General features: G+C 38.8%; 1 protein-coding gene across 1 annotated transcript in view; it reads left to right on the top strand.

Moving 5' to 3' along the window:
• Window positions 1-24,367, top strand: part of GADL1 (glutamate decarboxylase like 1) — a 70,352-nt gene that overhangs the window by 29,677 nt on the left and 16,308 nt on the right. The window contains exons 12-13 of the mRNA XM_053963220.1: window positions 3,613-3,664; window positions 6,672-6,761. Of these exons, the coding sequence (XP_053819195.1) occupies window positions 3,613-3,664; window positions 6,672-6,761 (142 nt within the window). The remainder of the gene's footprint in view (window positions 1-3,612; window positions 3,665-6,671; window positions 6,762-24,367) is intronic.

The raw sequence follows: 24,367 nt of genomic DNA, 5'->3' as shown, positions 1-24,367 counted from the left end.
TGAGTTTCACAAGTGAACTCAGCAAAGTTCTTGGTAGAAGGTGTTTATAAAATGGTGGTGATGTCTTCATTTCCAGGAAGAGACTTCCATACACAGGTGGTTTTCTCTTCTCTTAGAAGAAGTTATTTTGAAATAAGATAGCGGCCCATTAAAAAAAGTAAAGTAAAATGTAAAAAAAAAGTAAAATGTTTTTTCAGAATTTATACAAGACAAAGCACAATGAAAACTACACCAAACTAGCTACACACTACCTTAAGTCAAATAATTGGTATTGACATTTTACTTTTTATATAAAATAACAAGTAGAAAAGAATTGAATGCTTACTTCAATCAAAATTAAAGGAATAGTCTGATTCTAATGAAGTTACTTAAGAGAAAAGAAAAAAATTAAATGCCCCTGACCTAAACCCAGAGTGGATTTGAAAGGCATAAAAAGAAAGAACCAAAACCAGCGGTATCAAAAAAAAGTTGTGACTTTTTCTCTGTTTTATTTCTTTAAAGCCACTCAGTTTTTTGACTGGTTATATCTTTTTTTAATATGTTCTGGTTAAATTGCACCTTGTTTTTGTTGCAAAGCATTGGACTGTTCTTTGTCTGTTTAGGGTAAATAATTCTTTCCACTATCAGTAGGAGAATTCAGCCTTATCAAGATCACTGGCCAAGGTCATTTGACTGACTGTGTAGTGATTAATGACCTTTCTGGGATCGATATTTCTGTTCAACATTAGGATTCAGATGGTAACACTTCGAAGGAGTGACTAGCTTGTCTCTTCTGGTTTTTGGTTTGTTTTTCCATTAGGACGAAATTTAATTTTTAGACATTATCTAACGAAATAGATTCTTCACAGTGGTGGCATTGCCATCTTGAGTTTGCATGGACATGGGCACTGTACCAGGTTTACCAACTACTCAGCTGTGCAGTCTTTCTCATTTGTTACATTAGATGTTACTTCAGTTGCAAGGGTAGTATTTCAGTGCTCCTGAACACAGACCGGGATTAATTCTAGAATTAGTCCACTGACTAGAATGTAAGGGCAAGATTGCCTTTTCTTTTTTCATTTTTTTTTTTTCCCACTTGTAGCCAAGCAGAGCTGCAAAGGTTTTAGGGTAACTGCAGGCATATATTTCTGATGCAACAAACTTTGCCTATTGGCTATTCCAGTAATATCTTCTTGTTCTGGAGACAAATCATGCTTTCAGGGTATTAAATAACCTGGGAACATTGTGATGCTGTCTATTTGGAAAGGCTTGCTTTTTAAATATGTAGAGTAGAGCATCCCACTGATTGCTTCAGATTTTTTTTTGCATATTTTCTTCCCCCCAATTATCTTTGATGTAGGGATGTTGATTTATAAAGTACACCAAAAAGAAAAGATACATAAACTACTTTTAGAATACAGCTATAGTTACTACATAAGCACCCCTGCATTTTATGCTTCAGCTTCTTTGGAATTTTTCTGCCTGTTTCCTCTTCTGACACCCACTGTTAGCAGACATATGTCTACTTTCACAGCAGATCTCCACCCCTCATTTTCTGCAAGGCTTAATCACAGCAAATGACATTTTTCTGTGTACTTTGGTCTTCACTGAGACTCAAGCCCCTCTAACATACTACAATTGTGACATGATAATAAAACTTCGCTGTCAGCTGTGGAGAGATGCACAAAGTAAATTGCTCCACTGCCATCAAATGATCCTGGCAAGATAAATCACAGGCAATGGATTTTCTAATGGCTGCCTTCTCAGGTTATTGGCAGTGTAGTTAAGAACATGATTAACAGTGTTGTGAACCTGACTGACACCGGGTAGCCTATGTCAAATTTTATACCTAGGTGATATAAAATAAAGGTACTTGAGGTAGGAGGGAAAGATATTAAGCATTGCAAAATTGCTCTAACAATTCAAGACCTTAAAAAAAAAAGAAAAGAGAAAGCATAAGTTTTGCTTTCATAATTTATTAAAAGAAAAAAATTAATTGAAGGCCACTGCCATGTAAATAGCCTGCTGATGTTGCTGAATATTGGTTTTATGGCACAGACAAGCATCTTGTAATAAACAGGACAGAACTAGCAAGCTTGTTTGACATAAGATAATTACCTTACAGATAATCATATCTCTCAACCTAAGCAGTAGTGTGGACATTAACAGCCAGATAACAAACATGTGCACATCTGAACAGTGATAGCAGAAACGACCAGAACTGTGACTTGCTCCAGGGAGAGGAAACCCCTCCCCAGTGCACAGCACAACTCCTGAGCTGTGTGCTGTGGGCACTGGCCCTCCACCGCAGCGGTGCCTGTGCTGGGAGGCAATGAGTCACAGACCCAGCACTTGGTAATGATAAACAGTGTGACAACTCCCCAGGCGCTGTTTGGAAAAAAAAAAAAAACCAAAAACATCTAGGGTATTGCTTATTGCTTGCCCAGCCAGCCTGTTTCTGCAGCACGTCTGCTGAGGAGAAGGCGTTGCAGAGACAACTGTGCTAGGGGTGTCCCTGCTGGAGGCAAATTTCAGACGTGTGGGTAGGACCAAGGGAGGTTATTCTCACATCATTTCTCTTTTTCACCGAAAAGAATTAGTAGTGTGATGACCAGTAATGCAGCTTCAGACAGGAAAATGCCAAATAGTGAGTGCAAGAGAAGAACAGATTTGTGCACAATCAGTAGTTTAACTGTGTCAGGTTTATTAATGTTAGACAGCGATATCTTCATGTAAAGGACTAAAATTTTGTTGGAATGGAAAAGCACTGTGAATTTGCAATGAATTTGTTGAAGTTTTTCTTTGTGAGGCGTTGAAGGGGGGGAGAAGAAGAAAGAATTCCCATCTATGTCCTCTTTGCTTCAGAATTCCTGTGTGATATGTGCCATGGCAAATTTGTGGTCATGTTCTAAAAAATTCTGTAAATTGAAGCTGTTTGTATCCAAAATTTTCATTCAAACCCACCTCTCCATTGAAGGTTTCTGTGTTTTTCATGCATGGCAGGTGAGAAAGAAAAGAAATTCCCATGTTAATACCCTGTTAGCATGGGAGGTCCAGGGATTGTTGTACATAAGCAGTGGCCCACTGAATGGAAAGTTGCACTGTTGTACTGTGTGGAATGTGGGCAGTACTGGGAAAATTGCTGAGCTTGAAGTATGTTCAAATTTTAAAATTCTGGGCTAAGCTAAGAGATTCTGGTGATAGTAGAATGCAAGAGGTGTCAGAGTGACCATGAAATAATGTGGCAACTGAGCACTGGCACTTCAGAACAAGGGATGGAGGTATTAATTTGCAGTGGGAAAGTTCACAACCTGATGCAAATAGGATCAATTTGTGCCATGTGGCTCTGCTGAAAATCTCTGCCTGAGGACAGAATTTGGCTTCTCCTCAGTGCTCCTTGGCTGGCTGTGGCCTTCTTTTGTTTCCAGGAACTGATAGCTATTGCATTTTCACAGCAGGTAGAAATGAGGTTTAACGCTGTTGTTTTCTAAGTGTGGAAAAAAACAAAAAACAAAAAACAAAAAAAAACAACAAAAAAAACCAAACAAACAAACAAAAAAGAAGAAGACCCTGTTTTTGCTGTTGTCTCTGTGTATTGTTCTATGCTTTAAACCCCTGATTTTTTAATTACAGGTATCTAGTGGAGGAAATTAAAAAAAGAGAGGGATTCCAGCTTCTTTTAGAGGTAAGTGAAAAGAGAACTGAACTGTTGTTGTTATTAAGTGTCAATTGTTTGATTTTGTTCTTTTTGGTCAATTACCAAATTGTATATAAAGTATCTAATCTAAGTAAGTTTATGTATTGGAGGTCCGCAGATATGATTGAACACACATAGCATGTGCTGTGTTCCCTACCATCATTCTACCTAATTTCTTAGCTTCTGGTCCTGTATTGCCTCAGGGGGTGTAGATGGAGCACTTTTCTGTGAGAGCTAAGAGGCTGGCTGTAAAAAAAGCAGTGCTTGCCAGACCTACAAATAAGATTGGGTGCTGGATGGAAAAATAGTTTGATCCTAAAAATGGACTTTTCATTGTTAAAGTCCGTATTTTTTCCCCTCGTTCTACTTCGACTCCCATCTTCTTAAAAACTACCCAAAAGTTGCATGTTTCACTTATTTTACTGCACCTGTCAGCTTATTACCTGTTTGGAGATCTTGTCTGGGGGAGAGTGGGTGAAGGGAATAGAGCTTGAGTACTGTTTTTCCACCTGTCCTCTGCTCTTTGGTTAATGACACTGATATTGGAGGATGTTGCAAAGACCTGTCATTTTTATAAAAACCTTTTGCATTGCTGGAAGAATACTTGTATAAGAGACAGGCAGCTGTGTGGGATCAGGAGGAAGAAAGTACATGGAGGAGGATGAGAAATGGAGTTAGTGCCACCATGAGCATCCCAGGTTAGGCTAGACAAAATACAAAATATGAAAAATATTTTATACTATTCATACAATGTAAACTTTTCTCTTTAACTTTGAAAACTGGTGATCACTTGAAGAATTTTAGGCCAGCAGCAGAGGATGGGGTCAGTAAAGTGGCAAGTCTGTTAAAAGCTGTCCATTTCTTGTTGTTGTAGACCTTAGCTGAGAGCCCAGATCTGCTGTAGATGTGAAAACTCTTGGTAAGAGCAGAACTACTGTGTAGTTCCTGCAGGAATAGGATACCTGGATTTAAAGTGGGTTTGAAAGGAGTGTTGTAGTATAGACTGTGAGAAAGAAGTTGAGCTTCTTGAGTTCTATGAGTTTTTCTATGAGTTGAGAAGTTGAAAGGGTTAAGAAAGTTTTCAGGAGTGCAGAGGGATAAGCAATGAGAATTCAAAGAAAAGATGCTATGAGGCAGCGAGGCCCAGCTGTGCAAGGCCTCTCTGAAGGGAAAATGGGCTTCAGACAGGAACCTTAGGAAGATGATCCTCTGATACATGCAGGGAGGAAAAACCCGTAATGAGAATTGCTCTATGGCCTGGAAATGCCACTTGTGCTTGAGTCGTCTTGAACTCTTCTGTGGTATAATTGCTTACCTGCTTGGATAAGACCTGTGACAAGACAACCAGAAATAGCGTGTGAAGCACGGCTGGGGGTGCTTTTCTAGGATGATGGTATTTTCAGAGGGCAATGATGTATTTGATGTGTGAAAGGAAACTGAGATAATCAAGAAGGCAATAGAGGCAATGGCAATATGGTAATGTATGCCATCTGTCTGTTCCTGCCATCTGATTTTAAATAGTTTTGCAATAAACCCTGTAACACGGAGCTAGTCCTTGCTCTTATGGGGAAGACTGCCTTTTCAGAGTCTGTGTTTACATGTGTACTCACAGCAAGCTCTTTAGGAGAAGAAATGGGACTTTAAGAACTGATCTTTATTCCAGCAGCAGCACATGGCAGGTTTGCAGCTCAGTTCCTGCTGACAATGACATCCTTCTTGATGATTTCATTGTCTTTAATGCATTCTTTGAATGAAGCAGAAAATGATGTGAGCAGCTCTCAGTGGCCTTTCATGGAAGAACATCTCTCAGCTGGTGGAATCTCCTAATTCAGGAGACTGCCTGGGATTATAATAGCAGTCACATCCACAGTGGGGCAAAGAGATGTTGTGACTCAGCTACCAAGCTCCCTTTTAACACTGTTTTTCACTTTCCACTGGTACTGATGAGGATGGCATGTGGGAGAGGAGTGGGGTGTGTGAGTTCACAATCCATATTATCATAATCCATATTATAATCTAGTTGCCATCTGAATGCTGTGCTGCAAATAGTGGAGGTCAAGACTAACAGTGCTTTATGGATTGTGTGGGATTGGATCAGAAGGTATATCTATTCCTCATATTGTTCTCTTTACAGGTAAACAAGAAAAAAGTTCCAAATTAGCAGGAAATGTATAGACATTGGGCTGGCCTGCTGGGAACATTTTCTCAATCATATATAATACAGAAACCTCATAAGCACCAAGTGCCTTATTTTATAATGCATGGTGAACAGCCACTTTTGCTGGGAGCCTTGCAGCTAACTCTGCTGAATTTAAAGGCAAAATTTCCCTGGAGAGAAGCAGACATGTGATGTTTCAGTCTTTGCTCAAAAGGCCTGCTTAGATATTAGACAGGATACATTCAGGATATGGTGCACACCCTGCAAGGGGTTTCGAGATTCTTATAAAATGTGGAAATTGATAAATTCAGCATTAACTCCAGCACTGTATAGTGGGCTATATGATATGAGAGGAGATTGTCATTATTCAGTAGAAAAATGATGAGGTGTGGAAGTGTTAAATGGTCACAAAAATTGAGTTTTTGTGTTTCGTATAAAAGGCATCATTGGAAATTTCCATTTAAAAATGCCAAAACACTTAAAATGTATTCTTTTAAGTTGCTTCAACTATGAATTCTGTAAGTTATCTTTCTGTGCCTCTCTTATACTTTTTCTAGCCAAAGTTTTTTACTGAGTAAAACAGAGTTAAAGATGGATATAGGAAGAAGAAATTAAAAAGGAGCCCCTGGCAGCAGGAGGAGGAATGGATGATATGAAAAATTATTTCTAGTTTCAAGAAAAAAAGGAAACAAAAGATGACTTGGAGAAGGAAGCTTTATAGGAAAGGGTATAAACTCAAAGGCTTCACCCTCACAAAAAATAAAGCAGAACTCTTTGAAAAGCTGTGATATGTATCCCTATTGCATCTTATGAACAATCACTTGTTCTCTTGTTTAGCCGGAGTATGCAAATGTCTGCTTTTGGTACATTCCACCGAGCTTAAGAAAAATGGAGGATGGACCTGAATTTTGGCAAAAGCTGCACCAGGTGAGTGTCATGTGTTACCTGAAGCTTACTGATTAATCTATGTGCCAGGTAAAAATGTGAAATAGCCCTCAGCTTTGCTCACCATTATAATCAATCAGTAGACTGGGGATTTAATCCTCAAATAGATGTTGGTAAGATTTAAGGTGTTTCTTAGTTTAGACAAATCTAATTAATTTTTTTTTCTACTATAAGAGATGTAAGCATTAACAAATATTCAGCTTGCTATCCGAGCTGTTAGCAGCTGGCAGGACTGAGAGAAGAGGAACAGTGTTGGCGCATCTCTTGTCTAGACAGATTATTCATTACCTGTTTCATATACTTAGTGCTGTCCTTGGAACTTGGCTTGCATTATCTGTGATAATCTATGATAATGCAAGCAAGGAAGTGCTTAAGAATATATTTCTGATGGCTGTAAAAAACATAAACGGCAACAGGAATACAATAGGAAAATGCTGTGGGAAAATCTTCACAGATGAGTGTTTTGGTAACTCTTTGCCATGCTGATAGAAAATCATGAACATCTTGGAAAAAAGCAGCAGTAAAATTTTGAATTTACTAGAAGAGAATCATTAGTTAAGACTTAATTAAGAAACCACTAGACATTGTGATATTCTGTTTTACTGAATAAATTATTCCATGAGGAATTTAATTTAATTCATTGTTTACTCATCTCTGGAAGAGCTGTGGTGTTCTGTGTTTATTTTTTCATAGAATTTGCTACTAGAAGTTTAAACTAGAACATAGATGTGTATATCATCTGCATACTATGTAAACAAGCATACATACTTTATATACACGCTTCCTGTAACATCTGCTTTCATTTCAGCAGCTTTCACAGGAATTGCTTTCAATTTTTGCTGGAGTGTCTTTAGGACAAATATCTTCCTTAACCCTATCTGTATTGTTTTGGAAAGCATACTTTTGTAGTCCAGAACCATGTATAGCCACAGTATGGATGCAAGGGCCTGGCATTTACCATCCTTTCACAAAGTTGTGTTCCTTTTGTTTGGGGCTTCCCATCCTCTCCTTAGAGTGGAAGCCTTATGTGTGTGTGTGTGCGTGTGTGTGTATATATATGTGTGTGTGTGGGTATGTATGTATGTATACAGAGCTGTATAACAGTTCATCTATTCATGGAGGAGTGAGGATTTGGGAATGAGCAACTGGAAGGCATAGAAGAAAAAATGCTGCAACTGTCACTGTTTGATTTATGTGGCTACAGATGGGACCAAGGAGGGAAGGGATGAGGCACAACAAATGGCTTTGAGCACGTATATTTGATTGGCTTATGGAGTGTGACTTACTGGTTCTTTGCTCTGTTACTCTATGGTGCTTCTAGCCAGGGTCGGGAATAGATTTATTTTATGTACCAATATAGATAGATCAATTCTGGAAACACAGATTTCCTAGCCAGTGTTTTTGGAAAAGAGAGTGGAAGGAAAGAAGCTTGCATACAATTTCTTCCAAGAACTGACCATTGCTGCAGATCTCAACCACTCTTTTCATGGGCAAGGTGGCATTTTCTTGATTCTTATATCTCCTCTGATGAAAAACTAAGAAATCCCAAATTCTATGACATAAACTATTTCACTCTTCCCCATAAAAGCCTGAAAAAAAAATCTAGTGCAAACCAGACAAAAGCTCCCTAGGAAATGGCACAGATTTCTCTCCTGGAGGAAACAAAAAATGATGATTGTTAGTTGCATTATTATAGACACTGCTGGGAAGCAGTTTGATGCTACAGAAGTGAGCCTGTTTCACAGTGAAAATATGTTATTTCACCTCCCTGATTTTTTATAGGGATAGGTCTGGGGTTACTCTGGTTTTTGGATGTTGAGGGCCAGTTTGGGGCACAACATGCATCAGTGAGCAGATGAGATGACAGCACTGGGTCAGAAAAAATAAGACAGACATGACTTTTTCAGCTAAGATCAATTTGTTTTAACATTGCTGATGCAACCAGTATGGTCATTGCATTACATTAATCAATACAAATATATTGTAAGACAAGAAGAAATGCATCCTGATCAGCAAGGTGTAAATGATAAGAGCATTAAGACTGGAGAGGTTGTTACATGATCCTGTTGATGGACAGATGGGGCTGTGACAGTTTCTTGCTTGCAAGCAGTTCCTGACTATTCCCATAACATCACTAAAATGAGCTTTCATTCACAATTTCTCTTTTCGCACCACACTTTAACATCACAGTTATTCTGTTTATCCAGAAATCAATCTTTTGTTGACCTGCATAACTGACAACAATTAAGGAAACATATGTCTTAAAAATCCCTAGGGCAAGTAATTGATTTTATTCAACTACTTGTTCAGCAATATTGTTCAGAATAACATGCTGTCTTCTAAGGCTAGTTATATGAGTTTTAGTGCTGGTGAAAGTTGATAAGCAAATTGTTCAGATCTAAAGTCCTCAGCTTTGTGAAGAATTTGCATAGTCCTATGCAAAATAACCTTGGAGGTTTTCTGCTGTACTGGCTCTTCTCCAGTTTCCATGGCACATTTTATATGGAAATGTGTCAGGACTGACTGGATTGTAGTGTGATTGATACCTGATTCTGATGTCAGCCTTCTTGTTGTCCTACATAGAATGTGTCTCTCAGAAGCTTACTTCTTTTTTTTTTTTTTTTTTTTTTTTTTTTTTTTGGGTAGGCTGTTTGTTTGTTTTAAATTCTGGAGCTTTCAACTTCAGCTGGGAAATTTGGGCTCTTCAGAATCTTGTACATTCAGAACAGAGAGGTGATAGAAGCATGAAGGATTTGAAACAGCCACTAACTGGTCATTTGATTCACCACCTGAACAATTTAGGGAGTGAGAAAACAACACGATGGTGGGGGAAGGAAAGAACAGCATGAATGGTACATTCCTCTGTTATGCGTGAAATTGGGAATTCTGTGCATATCCACAGTCTGACACCACTTTGATCTTTTGGGATTACAGCAGCAGTTGGCTGTGTAGTGAAACTAGTTCTATAAACAGTACAGCAAGGCTTTGGGTGCAGTTAGATGGTCCAAGATAGTCCATGCCCTGAACACTGAGCAGCGTGCTGAGGCAATAGCAGACAGTATAGCCCATAAACGATCCCGTGTAAGGTGTTTTCCAGTGCTATTCTTCACAAGTGAGGAGAGATTTCTTCTTGTAGAAACCCTGCAAACGGGCCCTCTGTGGTAATTAAGAAGTTGCTGGTACATCCAACTGGAAGTATCTGTCAGTGGTGTTATTTTGTCATTGCAGACTGGGGGCTGCTGTCTCTGACCTGGAACTGACATAATTGTCGGGATGAAGGAGCGATGGCTTTGCTAGTGCTGTATGCGCCCCCCAGTGGGAATTTCTCTCCTTTTCCTTTGGTGACACACCAAAGGATTTATTTTGTTTGCTGCTGAGAATGGTCGGTGTGTCACAGGGACACGGTGAGAAAAGCTGAACTGGAAATTGCAATGCAGAAATGGGACTGAGGAAAGAAGTAAAAACAGATATAATTTCAATTTTTGTATTTTCTCCATATCTACAAATATCTATGCATATTCTTTCTTGTAATAGTCTTCTCTTTAGAAAAGTCAGCTTTCTCAGCTTATACTGAAATGCCCGCAGATGATGTAGAATTAGCTGATTGTTACTGACAGCATCTCTGGAAAGCCTCCTGGCAGCACAGAGGATACTAAGGCACAAGGAAGAGTTTGGAGGGATACATTTGGAATGGTCCTGTTGCCATCCTGCTGCTAACCCAGTCAGCTAGCCATGTCTTACTCATTCTGGATCAGTTTGTAGTCTGCTGAAACTCAGACTTTGGTCTTGCAGACTGAAAGACAACCTATAAGTAACTTTAACAGACCCCTCCTCCTGCAGTGCCTTGGCCTTCCCAAATGATCCTGGAGCATAGCTGTGGGTAGAGTACTGTGTAATGAATACTGCTCAGTAAAGAAGGCTAGTGGTTTCTTGCTAAGTACCACTTTAGACCTCAAAATCCAGGTTCAAAAAGTGGCAATATGTTCCTAGTAAATATTTTGTGACTTATTAAACTTTGCCTGCTTTGTAGTTCTAAAAAAACATATGCTGGAGTATTAGATTTCCAATGGTTCCATAAAGCTTTTATACACAGTTGTTAGATTCAGGAAATCAAAATTCTAGAATCTCAGTCTCAGACTCTACTTCTGTGATGCAGTTGGTGTTTTTTGGTTTTGTTTCCTTCCTTTCCTTTTGAGGATTTTTGGCCAAGTAATACAAAATTTATTGGCTGTAATAAAAGGTTCAGGATGCAAAGTCATATTAAAGTAGTAATGTCCTAGTAAAGCCTGTATATCTTTGACTGCCATTTTGCCCCTCCTCTATTCACCTTAGTAAAAGGTAATCTTATTCCAGCCTTTCTCTCCTGTTTAGGAGAACAATATATCTGTTATCTGAAGGCATATTTGTGAAATAGCCTGTCATGCTGAATGGTGTTGTGATACGTTTGTGTAATGAGAGATTTCATATCAAAGCATAAATGTAAGGAGGTTGAAGAGGTGTTGCCTTGGCAACCCCTGAATCTTGTGGCCTTTGTAGTATAAAAAAAAACCCAAAAAACCAAACTAATCAAGGAACAGATTCAGCAGTATTTATGTATTCAAAATACCTATTGATTATGGTACAATATTTGAATGGGAAGGGAAAACAAGACCTCCAGTTGGTAATATTAACAAAGTTTGAACTCCGCATTTTGGAAGAACAAGAGAAAAACTATATAAGTTATAACCATTGTGAAATCAGGTTCATGCATAAGAAAGGTCCTAAATATGTCACTGCAAATGTATTTCTACTTGGGATTTGTGTGCAAAATGTTATTTGCTGGTATCCCTGTGTACCACTCCGAGTTTTTCTTACACTTGAACAAGGAAACAATTAAAAAATACTTTAATGTGTGTGTTTGAAGAGTAATGACAGAGTTCTGTGAACTTTCCTTACATAAGTAACTTTTATGGTAGCAAGTAGCCTACTGCCTCTAGCATCTAGCTCAGTTTGACACCAGTTTTGGTGGAGGGCCACAAAAAATGACAAGAAAAAATGGTATGATTTGCACAGAAATATACAGGAGTTAGATTGGCCAAATCATTGGCTTCCAGGACAAGCTTAGTGAGGAAGGAAAGGCTGTGGGTGTTGTCCATTTAGACTTCACTAGTGCCATCCCTTTAGGTCTTTGCTTTCTCTTAAACTACCCTTCAAATCTATTGTGGACTTCAAGAAACAAAAATCCACAGGTGGAAGAGATTGCTTTGGCAATCTTTCTTTTAGACAGGGGATTGGTGGATTGTCATTTCAGCATATCAGATGGGACCTCTGAAGGGGTTCTTTGAAGAAATTTGATTTGTCAGGGGAATCAAGGTCAGCAGAATGTGATGCTTAGAAGTTTAATAATAAAATAAGCATTAGTTTTTTTAAAGTAGCAACATCTCTTATTTTGCATCTGATACTGCATAATATACTGCAGCAGATGAATAATTTTTTTGTAGTTTGGTTGCATATAAATGACTCTTACTGTTAAGAAGAAAGGTCTAGGCTTTGATAAATGAGACGAAACAGTACAGTATAATATAATAGCAGAGAAAAATTATAGCAGTGTTTCAGTACCTCGTTAATGAGGGATTTGCACACTTTCCCTTTTAATATGTGTCTTTTTCTGCAGTTTTATATAACTCATCAGTACAAAAGTGACTGTAGCCGTTAATTAAACAAGGTATTTAACATTACTTTGTTTTAAATGTATCCTCCATAGAATTGGATTATTAGAATACAAAAATAACATGCTTTTTAAAAAAATTGTTAATTCAAAGCAAAATATTTTGGTTTCTGACTGTATATCTGCTTATAACTGGAATTTATGTTTCTGTTCTCTTTTGTATTTATTCTTGCATGATTACTGAAGTAGTAGTGTTAGTCCAAGGGCCTGAATTGGCTGGTGAAGTCTTCATCAGGAGAAGTAGGGTCAATGCGCTTGACAGTGCCCATTTCACCTTAGGACTCCACTCAGGTGTTAGGGGAATTTCAGTTCATATTTTACATTGTTGAAGTTGTACACCTGCCTGTCTTTCAGCCATATATAATGGTGTGTGAGAGTGACCTGATCTCACACTTGCTCTTTCGTGGGATGTCTGGCATATCAGGTGTGTGTATGGGACTAGAACATTTGTATGACTGTATTGTGACTACAGTAGATGCAATAAGACAAGGCAAGGGTGTGAACTGCTTCCAACCCAAGCTTTCTATTACAGTCCTAAGTAATACTGTAGTATACTGTAGTATACTGTTCTAGCTATCTACTTTGCTCCTTATTCCAGTCTGACATTTCAGGGCTGTGTAGCATCAGTTGGGCTCCAGTTACAGGCAGTCCCATTCATGCAGAGACCTTTACATATGTTAGGCCAGTGGCACCTGTCTCAATTGATGCAAATAGACAACAATCAACATCACTAAATAATACATCTGGCAGCAGAACAACTCTATTTTAAAAGCATTGCTGCACAGCTGCTAAAACTACACCTTAATTCTTGGAAGAAAAAAAAAGAAGAAAACCCAGTGATTTTGATGCTGAATGGTGGTTTACTAGATGAGAGTGCAGGGCATCTTTTGTCAGGGACTTAACATTGAGCTGTGCGTGCTCAAGGCACACTGGGGACTGAGGTCTATTGATCCCTGGTGCTCAGCCTACTGAAACGATCAAAGCTGGTGGGAGGGAGTCTGCTGCAGCTCCATATGTTGCATTCAAGCTGAACAAGGATTTCATCGTTCCCAAGCCACCTGCAGAGCAAGATTGCTCAGATCTCCAGAGATGAAGTAGGTTTCACACTAGTCGTTTCTTGCTTGAAATCCTTTTAACGATAATGGAGAGTCTGGTAATTTCTCCATGTGGTAATACACATAATGGCATGAAATGAAGCTGGGGGCAATAGACAAAGTGGAGAGAAATCATAAGAGACCCACAGATTCAAAGTAAAGGACCAAACCTTCCAGGGACATGACTGCAAGGTGTGTTTCCATCACAATATGTAATGCTCTGTGATGATACCTTAGTTGGCTCAGGTACTAGGAGCCATATGGCCACAGGGTAAACATGGTACTTAATTCAGGTTAAAAAAGGAACAGTTGGTATGACTGTTCTTTCAGGACCAAAGCAAATCACCTATGGCAGTGGATATATGTTTTGTGTAGGCGTGCTCCTTTCTCACAGGGAAGGCATGGGTTCTACTTGTCCAATATATTACAATTTTTGCATGCTGCCTCCTTAGACCTGAAGGCCACTCTAGCTTTCAGTTTAGACATTGAAAAGAACCTGTTTTCCAATATTTGCATTGTTAAAAGCTTCACATATAATGAATCTTTCTGTTTGTATACAGGAAGCTTCTAAAAGGTCTTATTTTGTGACTGATAGGTTGACAGAGGTGATGGGCATTCAGTGGAACTGCATTCTCCGCTTTATCGCACAGACTCAATTTACTAAAGGGCACTTAAGCACTGCGTAAGAGCTCCTTGTTATTTCTGTGTGAACAAAGACAGTACTTTTTAATTTGTACGACTTTCAAATAGATGCAACCTGTTACCCAGAGCAGCAGATGCTTTGCAGTCATTGTTAAGCGTCTCTTAAACTGTGGAAAGACCAAGAGGGTAAAACAACCCCATTTCTTTTCCAGAAAGGTGAATATTTGGGGGCACTACGTGGAAGTGGTGCAATTAATAGAAATTAAGTAGCCAGTTGGCAACAGAAAATGGTTTTCTCTGTGTTTGGGCACAATTGAAAAAGCTAATATGAAATTTATGTAAATTATGACATTTTTAAAAATCAAATATTAAACTATTTTCTGAGTATAGAAAACAAAAGGGAATTTGTAATGAATGCAAGGGTTTATCGTGTCTCTTTGTTTGTTTGTTTGCACTAAGAGCACTTCAATCTCATCCTTGTTTGTACCTTTCATCATTTCCCAATAGCATAACAAAAATAAGTACTTCTTACTTGGAATCATGTTACTCCACAGAACAGTATTGCATTTTTGTTCATTGCTGCTATAGAAATGAAAAAAAAACGTATTTTGTAATGCAACACTGTGAAACTCTTTAGAACTGTCCATGTGCAGTGTTTCAATGTAAATGCATGTGTGTTCCTATGCATACACATGTATATGGGTGTGTATTTACCCCTTGGGATCATATAAAGGAAAATTATTATTGAAAGGGAGAGGATGGAATAACATATAGTATTACTCAAATAGCATCATTGTAAAAAACAAAACCAAAAACTTGTAAAAGGAATCACAGAACAGTTGATGTTTGAAGGGAGCATTGCAGGTCTTTGAGCTCCTGACACCTAGAGTCAGTTGTCCAGGATAATGTCCAGGTGACTTTTTAATATCTCCAAGGATGAGACACTCCATAACCTCCCTGGGCAGGTGTTTCATCACCCTGACAATCAAAAAGTACATTCAGATTCCTGACTACATGGCACTTGTTTGCCCAATCAGCATGTATTTTCCTCTGCTTAAATGGGACTAATTACACTTTGCTTCATTATGGAGTTAGAACATATTGGTTAATATTTTAAATGGCCTTTTGTACCTCTCTGTGAAGAGAGCTGCTTTGAACAAGAAAGCAGAGTTTGAAGACACTCAACACTCAACACTTCAACAGAGTTTGAAGACACTCAACACTGGCCTTATGGACTTTGTTCTCCTAAAGCAACACTGTGCTCCTGAATATCTGTGCACCCCTTCGTTTTGCTCTCTCGGTGCCATATGCACATTAATAACCAATGATAGAAGAAAAAAAAAATCGAGTTACAGGTTGAACTCCAAACTACTGCTTTTCTGAAAGTATCATAGATCATGTTTAATAGCCTGTGGATCAAAATGAAACCCAGTATATATCACAGTGGAACTCAGTAATTGAAGCATTCTGGAAATGTCTAAGTACTGGAGTGCTGAGATCCCTAGAAGCTTCATTCTGTGCTGTTTTTACCTGAAGAAAGCCCTATAATCTATTTTTTCATAACAAATTGTAATAATATTTTAATGCACTGACATTAATGATTTTATCTGATGTTCAGGGGAACAATAAACTCCCTTTTCTGCCCCTTCCACCTCCTAATTTTCTGCAAATGAGAAAAACAGTCACTGAGAGACATTAGCATTCCAGAGTATCTTCAGTACACCTGACTCATGGCTATCCCATCTCTGTCTGGGGTGTCTGCAGAATGGTCCCTCAGGAGCACTGAACATGTTCTCTGGGTCTGTGAAGCTGATCTATCTATCTGCCAGCTCTGAATTTACTCTTTTCATATGAGAAGCCTCAGGGGCTCTCTGAAGGATCCTAACTGGTCTCCTGGTGATGGGAAAGCAATAATTTGCAAGCCTGAAGCTGCACAGGTGGTCCTGTGTGGATATGGGGAGAATGTATAGTTTTGTCTCAGAAAAATAGCAGTAACAGAAGGGTTTTGTGGATTTGCTGTTCTGTGGCTTGCACAAGGGATAAATTCTTTTCCTATTTAAATGTGGTAGAAGGAAGGTTGACTTTTCCAGCACCCTGTCAGAGAAAAAACTTGGATTGAAACTGTAGGAATCCTGGAAAGACTGAGACCCTTGAACCTTTCTTGACTGGACTGGTGTGCCAGGGCTGCATTGTGTGACTGGGCCAGAACTGGGCTGGTGCAGGCTGTGCTGGCTGATCTGGAGCCCTCTTGGCTGGGGCAGCGAGGCAGCTGTGCAGCCCAGGTCAGTCCCCTCTCATGGAGTTTAATGGTGCTCCTCGAAGACCATCAGGTTTTCACTGCATTGTTTCACCTTGTGCCTATAAGCTGTTCCTAGAGCTGCCTTCCTGCAGCTGCACAAGCTGTGGCTCCCTGGCCCTGGGAGGACTTTGGTATGCCATTCAGAGGATCTGTTTTACAGTGGGAGTTTGAACTGAATGGGGTTGATGACTGAGGTGATTTTTAGGTGAGCATTTTAGGGTGCACTAGGGACTGGTAAGGGAACTGCCCACCAGAGCCACTGGCTTGATACATGATGGCTATATATATTCCTTTATGATGGTTATATATACTCATTAACTTCACTAGTAATTGGTATTTCAATGCTGAAGGGTATGTGTAGGATAACAGTAACATCTACCCCTCCCCCTGCTCCTATGCATAGGATAAATCTCACTGAGAGTGAAAGCAAAGAGATTGGCCAAGCAAAAATCATTCTTACCAGTTGTTTAATTGTTAATGCATGATTTGTCTGGCTTTTGCACTAATTAAACTGCACTGTGGAATGAAAGGCACCATTTTTTGGTGCCTTTCCCTCTGCAAGGGTGTGGAAACAGGACCTTCTCTGAGTGCTTTAGATAGAAAAGGTACTTGAATATCAGAAGTTGCAGGTGGGTGAATGAACAGTGAATAGTAGTGTGGTCTATTGGTCGTGTTTTTTTTTAAATGAACCTTTTCTACACTACTCCATAAAGTTCTTTCTGGTGGTATTGGTGGGGGTACCAGCCCTGCCAGCTGGTACCTGCTGTGGTTTCCAAATGAAACAAGTGTCTTCCAGCGTTCTGTTGGTTTGATATGTTTAATAAATAGCAGCAGTGCAGTAATAGTGATCATGAGATAAATAGTATAGATATTTTTTTGGGTCATTTTCTTGTGAGTTGGACAGAAGGAAAATAAAGTCTTTGAGTTTCACCCTTAATTAATAGGCTGCTACAACATGAGTTACTATGTGTTTGATGGAAAAATAAGATATTTTTTCCACTTTATCAGCCAGGAAAGAGCAGTTGCTGAACAGAATAAGTTTTTCTTTTGCCTCACAGTAAAGGTAAACTTCCACTGTAGTCTGAAACATGGGTGACAATTTCACCACTGGCTTAGCCTATCTGGGGAAATATTTCACTCTATTTGTTATATCAGACATAAGTGTGACTCCCGTATCAACGGAGTTTCAAAGGATGTGGGCAATTGGGCAAATGCAGCATCTCTAAAAAATAATTGCAATCATAATTCATAGTTCACAAATATTCAATCAAAGAACTGTTTAGAGGTTGTTTTAGGGTACTGTCATTGTCTACTTGGCCAGCTCTGTATTTTGGGGACTCTTCTCTGGGTAGACCAGTGACTTTTGTATAAGCACATCTTGTAGAAAGGCATCTATTCTTGACTGGAAAACATCAAGGAATGGTAAAACTAACGAATTCTTTGGTACCTCCTTTCAATAGCTAATTAGCCTTCCTGTACAGAATGATGGTGAAAAAATGCTTATCCACACTAAAATAGCCTTGGATAATGTGTTTTTCCCTTTTTCTCATAAGTTATCATCTAGTCACCTCTCATTCTTCTATTTATAAACTAAATAGATTAATATCTTTAGATCTTCATTAGACATTGAATTATTACTGTGGCTGTCATCATCATCCTTCCCGTTTTTCATTATTGTAAAAAACCCTAATGAACATTTGAACTATGTATTGTTGCCAGCACCTGTGTTTGCTAGCACCTCTGTTTCCACTACTGTATATGGAGATAAAATTTTTCTCCCTAATGCCTGTGCACTTGTTTATAAAATTGTGGATCATATTACATTTTTTCTTCTACTGTATTTCTTTGGGAGGCTCTGTAAAAAAAAAAAAAAAAAAAAAAAATATATATATATGGGTGATTAATGCTGAAATGAAAAATTTTCTTGTGTGTATGTATTACTACTTTGAGAACAACCTACATTGTCAAGACATCTTGAGTGGTTTGGGTTATTTTTCCCATTGGCCTATGGAAAACAAACTGACATCCCAGATAAACCAGTGGTCCTATGATCTTGTGAATCTTTGTTTAAGAGCAGTCTTGACTGTTTTAAAGCACTCACATAAATGACCTAATTACAAACTTTGTAGTCTGCCTCTTGACAGAACTTTTAAAAGCTGATTTTGACTTGGGTGTAGAGTGAAAAAAAATGCAGAGAAGTCAGTGTCTTACCAGGAAGGATTTTTGGCTTCTGATGTGTGACCTGGAAGCTCATATGAGTTTTATTTTCTTGTTGACTGCTACAGTCTTTTCAGAGTCACTGTTTTTAGGGTTGTCATCCATTTTGAGCTGTCTCTGGTTTTTTTATTTGCATGCATAACTTACCTTTTGAGTGAGTTTGAGCAGTCCAGGTCTGTGCAACGGCTTGTTTTCCTCCTTTTTCTCCCTTTGTGAGTCTCTCACTTGCAAATGGTATCAGCTGTCATTTATTGACTTTCAGAAAACCAACAGTGAGGATCAGCATCAAGGTTAATCCTGGTCTCTGTGGAGCCTCACTAGCAGCAATGTTTGATTGACATTTTGTTTTTCCTGTGTGGGGAGATATGCTAGTTATTCAAATTTTGCTTGGTTTGACTGCATTCCTATTGTGTGGTCCTAATTTTTTTGTGCTGTTCCTGCGTGAATTGGTCCTGCTATTTTTCATTTAAATGGCTTGTGTAAGGCTTTCCTATTAATGCTCTAAGTGCAAATAAATCATCAAGAAAACTTGGAATATCAGCAAAATAATGAAGGTGGGCTGACCCAAAAAATGATGCTTGGCAAAGATATAAATATAACTGAACACAAAAGACTACATTTTGAATCTGTTTCTATAAATTTTAGAATTTCAATGTATTCTTACCCTTTAACTCATTATAAATTACATCCAGCGTGAACCTTTCTTTTTTAACTTCAGGTTCACCTTGACTTAAGCAACCTTATTTCACTAGGTCTATCTCCTTACCACTTCTAATACTAGTGCTTGTTTTCTGAAATTTCACACTATCCTCAAAAATCATCCACAGTTTCAGTGAGCTGTTTTTAATCTTAGCCATCCAGGCCTATAGACCTAAAAAATTCTCTTCAGTAAATCTTTAACATCCTGATGGCTGCTGATGGCTTGGAAAGCCCATCAGATTTTTGGTAGGAATCCCTCCCAGCAGAAAAAGAAAGCTTATTGAACATTTCTGCCTTGCCTGTATTTTTAATGATTTAACCATGCATAGGGCTTCAGTCATCCCTAATGTACATACTAAACTGCTTCTTCTTTCTTTAGTTCTGTCAGTCAAGGTTTTATTTTCCTTCTGATAAATTTTCTTCATGTCACATTTGTCTTGATTGCTATCTGATCAGCTTCCCTCTTTCAACTTGTTAAATATTGCTTTGCTATCTTCCCTTTGCCAATAAATCGGGATGGGCTTTTAGATAAAGCTGTCTTCTTTCTTGATTGAAGGATTGCAGCTTTTGGTCATCTAATCTCTCCTTAAAGAGCTTTAAGCCTTCATCTATCTTTTCCACCTGAAGTTTTTTGAAAATTAAGTCTTTTAAAACAGTCTTTGTGATTGTGACCATCATTTTCCTTAGGCTTCACTGAGTATAGGGAAGTTGTGATGAGTTCACAGGGGGAAGTGCTGATTTATAGACCAGTGAGTAATTTCTTTGGGCCACAATATGGTTGGAAATGAAGATGTATCATACTGGGTCTGCTGGTGAGTTGGGACAGGGTGTGCAAAACTGATTGTTGTATGAATTAGAGCCTGTGGATGTGACAGGTCAGTGTGTGGTAATGGGATGTGGTGACTGCTGGGGAGGAAGTTAAGACAAGGCCAGTGCTGGGTATCCATGTGGAATGGATACCTCAGTGAATGATGCCTCAGTTTGATTAATATAATGTAGATTTCTACAGCTATCCCATCCCTGGAGAGATTCAGGGTCAGGCTTGATGTAGCTGAAAGTTGCCCTGCTCGCTGCAGGGTTGTTGGACCAGATGACCTTGAAAGGTCAACACAAACTATTCTGTGTAGCGTTTGTGCTTCTGAATCAGGTTGTTTTTCACAATCAACAGTAGCTATGAGGTGGTTGTGTTGACTGCACTGCTGAAGCTGTGAAGGTGCTCTGCTGGAAGTGGTTAGGGATGGTGGTTAGGACCTGGCTGGAGGACCTGCCCTGGATGCCCCGTTCTGGATCCCAAGGATGGGAATTCTGCTGTGTCCGTAGCTGTGTCAGGGCTCAGGGCTCGGGTCCAGCCGGCTGAAGAGCTACACGTGCAGTTGGGGGTCACCTCTGGAGCGCGGCTTTTCCAGGAGGATTTCCAGCCGCAGGCAGTAGTAGAGCCAGGTGACCATCGGGGGGCACCAGAACGACAGCAATGCCTTGGAGCTGCTCATTAGCGCTCAGCCTGTTAATGTCTCTTTGCTGCAGTCACGGAAAAAAAACCCTGGGTTTGAGCACGGCAAGGAATTTCTTCCACTTCTTAAATCAACATAATTTCCTCCGTAATACTGCAAGCTCTATTTTGAATATTTTGAAGGCATGAGCTATTAAAGAATAAACTAGCAAGCATTTCCAGACAGCAGTAGCTTTTCCTTTATTTTCTTTTTTTTCTTTTTTTTCCCCCCTTTCAATCCTTTGTTTAAAGTTATATATTCATTTGCAAGGTTTAGACTAAAAAGTTACCTTGAATAAGATGTATTGAATAATTATCATTGAGAGATCAGTGTCTAATAAAATATGAAACTTGTGAGGATTTTACAATTCTTCCTAGGCATTTGAGTGCCTTATATGGAGTCTGAACACAGTAATATTTGAGGAGTTAGTATATTATATTTTTATATATAGCTATTACGTTTTTATATATAGTTAGTATATATATATTTAACAGTAGTTGAGTGCTATTTTTTGTTTCGTTTTATGGGATTTTTTGTTTTGCTTTTGCTTTTTCCTTGAGAGTTCAGCTGATGGTCTGAATTTCAGATGTAAAGGGATACCTATAGACATTATTTCTGGCTTGTTGCTGTATGAGGTTATTAGCACGAGTAGATCTTGTATGACAGTGTCTATAGGCTACTGGTAAGTCATAGTGTTGAAGCATCTTTGACTGCTCCTTCACCTGGCCCCATAAGAAAATGGGGGGAAGGAAGCATTTTTTCCCTTAAAAAGAAGGCTCTTCTGCTGTCTACAGGCAAAGTCTTCTTCCCAGTGTCTCCTGAAACTCCTGCTAATCTTTTATGGAAATTCACAATATTAATATTTAAAATTGAAGGTATGAGCCTGTTTTAGTAAAGACATAATTTCTGTTTTGTTTTGGTTTTTTTAAGTAAGTTCCTGAGGGTGAAGAGATTGAGTTTCTGTGGGTGGACCCACAGTATGACTTCTGAAAAGCGAGTTGTTATCCAAAAATTGGCCTTGGCTGGCTAGTATTGTTGAAAAGTGTAGTCCAAGTTGTCCTGAGTCATCTACAGTGGTCAACACCTAAAGCTGCCAGGGGCTTTTATCCCCAGTGGTACTGGTAGTCTTTCTCTGTCTGGTTATCCTACTGATTTACCAGCCTTGATGTCCTCCCCATTGCATGAATAAATGTTGAAGCACAATCAGAACAGGAGTCATTTAGTTGGGCTTTAGTTATAACAATGCACACAGTTAAGTTTTGTAAGTGAAGAATTTTGCAAATAGTGTTTCTGACTTGACAATAAATCAAAAAACAATGAAATGAATGTAGCATTTAAACATATGGAAGAGGCTTGGTGAAAGGACTCCTTGCTTGAAACCATGTTGCTCCTTCTCGCTAAATAAGTTGGACTGAAAAAGACACTATTTCACTATGGACGTCTTGCTTTCTTTATATCCCTAGACCGTCATAATCAAGACTGCTGGAAAACAGTATTTTCATGAAACATCTGACTTCCATCAGGGCAGCTAGGGGCATCTGGAAATTCCTGCTTTTTCAAGTTCACTAAGCCTATTTGAGGTCTTCTAGAAATGATGAAAAGAATTGTTAATCCTGCTGCTGCTTAACTTTAAATCTTTCAGTCCTTAAACCTGTGCAGTTCTTTAATTCATGCACTAGATGGTGATCAAAAGCAGCCCAAGTTGTGTTTTCTCTTTCCAAAATCACAGCCGACATTGGAAAATGAAAGCACAAGACTGACACTTTTTCCTGCCAAGCTTTTAAACTTTTCTCGCTGTCCAGTAATGATAAATTTATTTAATAGAATCATCTTAAAGATTAAGATAGAGCTGCTGCTAAATTCATATATCCTGTTCTAACTGTGATTTTTAAAAATCAGTTGTTGGATAAAAGTGTTGGAGGTGCTTCTCTCTGTCAGATCGTAAAACATTCATCAAATATTCCATAACTTCAGCTTGGGTTAGTGTTGTTTCCACAATTCAAGTATGTTAGTTCTTAAAATAATTGCTATGTACCGAAAGTTAAGTCTCTGAATGTACCATTCATCTCTTGATTACCATTGACTAAGACAAGGTAGTAATGAAAAAGCAGGGGGGCATTACTATGAAAACATGATTACACTTTTTTATAAGATTAAAAACAAACTAAGGAAAAACCATTTCTGTACTGCCCACCCTGAAATTATAAATCCTGCTCTAGTCCTGTACTTTCAGATTACTACTGGCTTCAAGGGAAGATTGCAAGACATATCTTGGATTCTGTAGCTGGAAAAAACGCATTCCACTGAAGAGAATCAGTCAAAAAATATTCTTTTACTGAAAAAGGCAAGGTATAATATTCAGGAATGGAGGCTGATAGGTGGACCTAGACAGATCTGGGACAAGGGGAAATCTAGTACAGTACAGTGCAGAGTGACTGTAGGTAGAAAATATCAATGGTGCAGTGTTTAGATAGCAAGAGGGAAATGTACAAAACACAGAACTGTAAGATGATGATGTGCAACACACTGGACTGTACTATAGTTATTATGGGCCAAAAAAATATAGTTCAAATAAACAGCTAAAAGAGGGAGCATGTCACATGAACAGTAAATGTTAATAGCAGGGAAAAGTTCTTTTTTGTTCTCTGTGTAAATCTGTAAGGAAGCAGAAGCCTGTCTTGTGACTAGAGCTCAGAGCCACTCACATGCATACATGCTTTCTCTGGCAAGGTTAAAAGCTAGTGGAGAGAACCCTCATTCTGCTCCAGTGTGGGAGGAGGTGCCATGGGTGATGGCTAAAGGTGCAGTGCTCTAGAGCCACCTGCATGTATGGAAAGATGGATGAGATCTGACGATGCATGGAGCAATGGCATGGCTTAAATTAGGCTTAAACTGAACATCTGGGTTGTCTTTTTTTTTTTTTTTTTTTTTTTTTTTTTTTTTTTTTTTTTTTTTTTTTTCTGAGCAGAATGCAGGCACTCAGTGCAGAGTCTTTATCCCAGAAGCTGGATAAAGAGATTCCCTCTTGGATTTAACCCCAGTGGAAATATTTGTAACTCTTTGTGACTTCTGTGAGGCAGGCAGTGAAGGCACAGATCATCAGTGGTTAGGAAGCTGGATAGCAGCAGATACATAATTGCTCACAGGCAATTGTAGGGTTAAAAGAGTAAAAGGAAATTTGATGCAGCTACAATGTGTTTTACACTGGTGATCTGTGTAGCAACGAGGAAATGCATGGAAAAGCAAAATTCCAGACAACTGAATTGATGATATGATTCATACACTGACTTTTTCACTCAGCACTCATCCCAGTTATAATGAGAATCATCTGAATGAAGTAAAATAACCACAGTTGGAAGCTTGTAGGAGGGCAGTAGCCTATAGCCATGCTAGATGTGAGTCTCATTTGCTCTGTAGCCTCTTGGAGAGCTGTGCCATGT

The sequence above is a fragment of the Vidua chalybeata genome, chromosome 1 (assembly GCF_026979565.1).
Source record: "Vidua chalybeata isolate OUT-0048 chromosome 1, bVidCha1 merged haplotype, whole genome shotgun sequence".
NCBI classification, from domain to species: Eukaryota; Metazoa; Chordata; class Aves; order Passeriformes; family Viduidae; genus Vidua; species Vidua chalybeata.
Note: the sequence above shows the minus strand (reverse complement) of the source record. Positions and strands in the feature narration are given on the sequence as shown.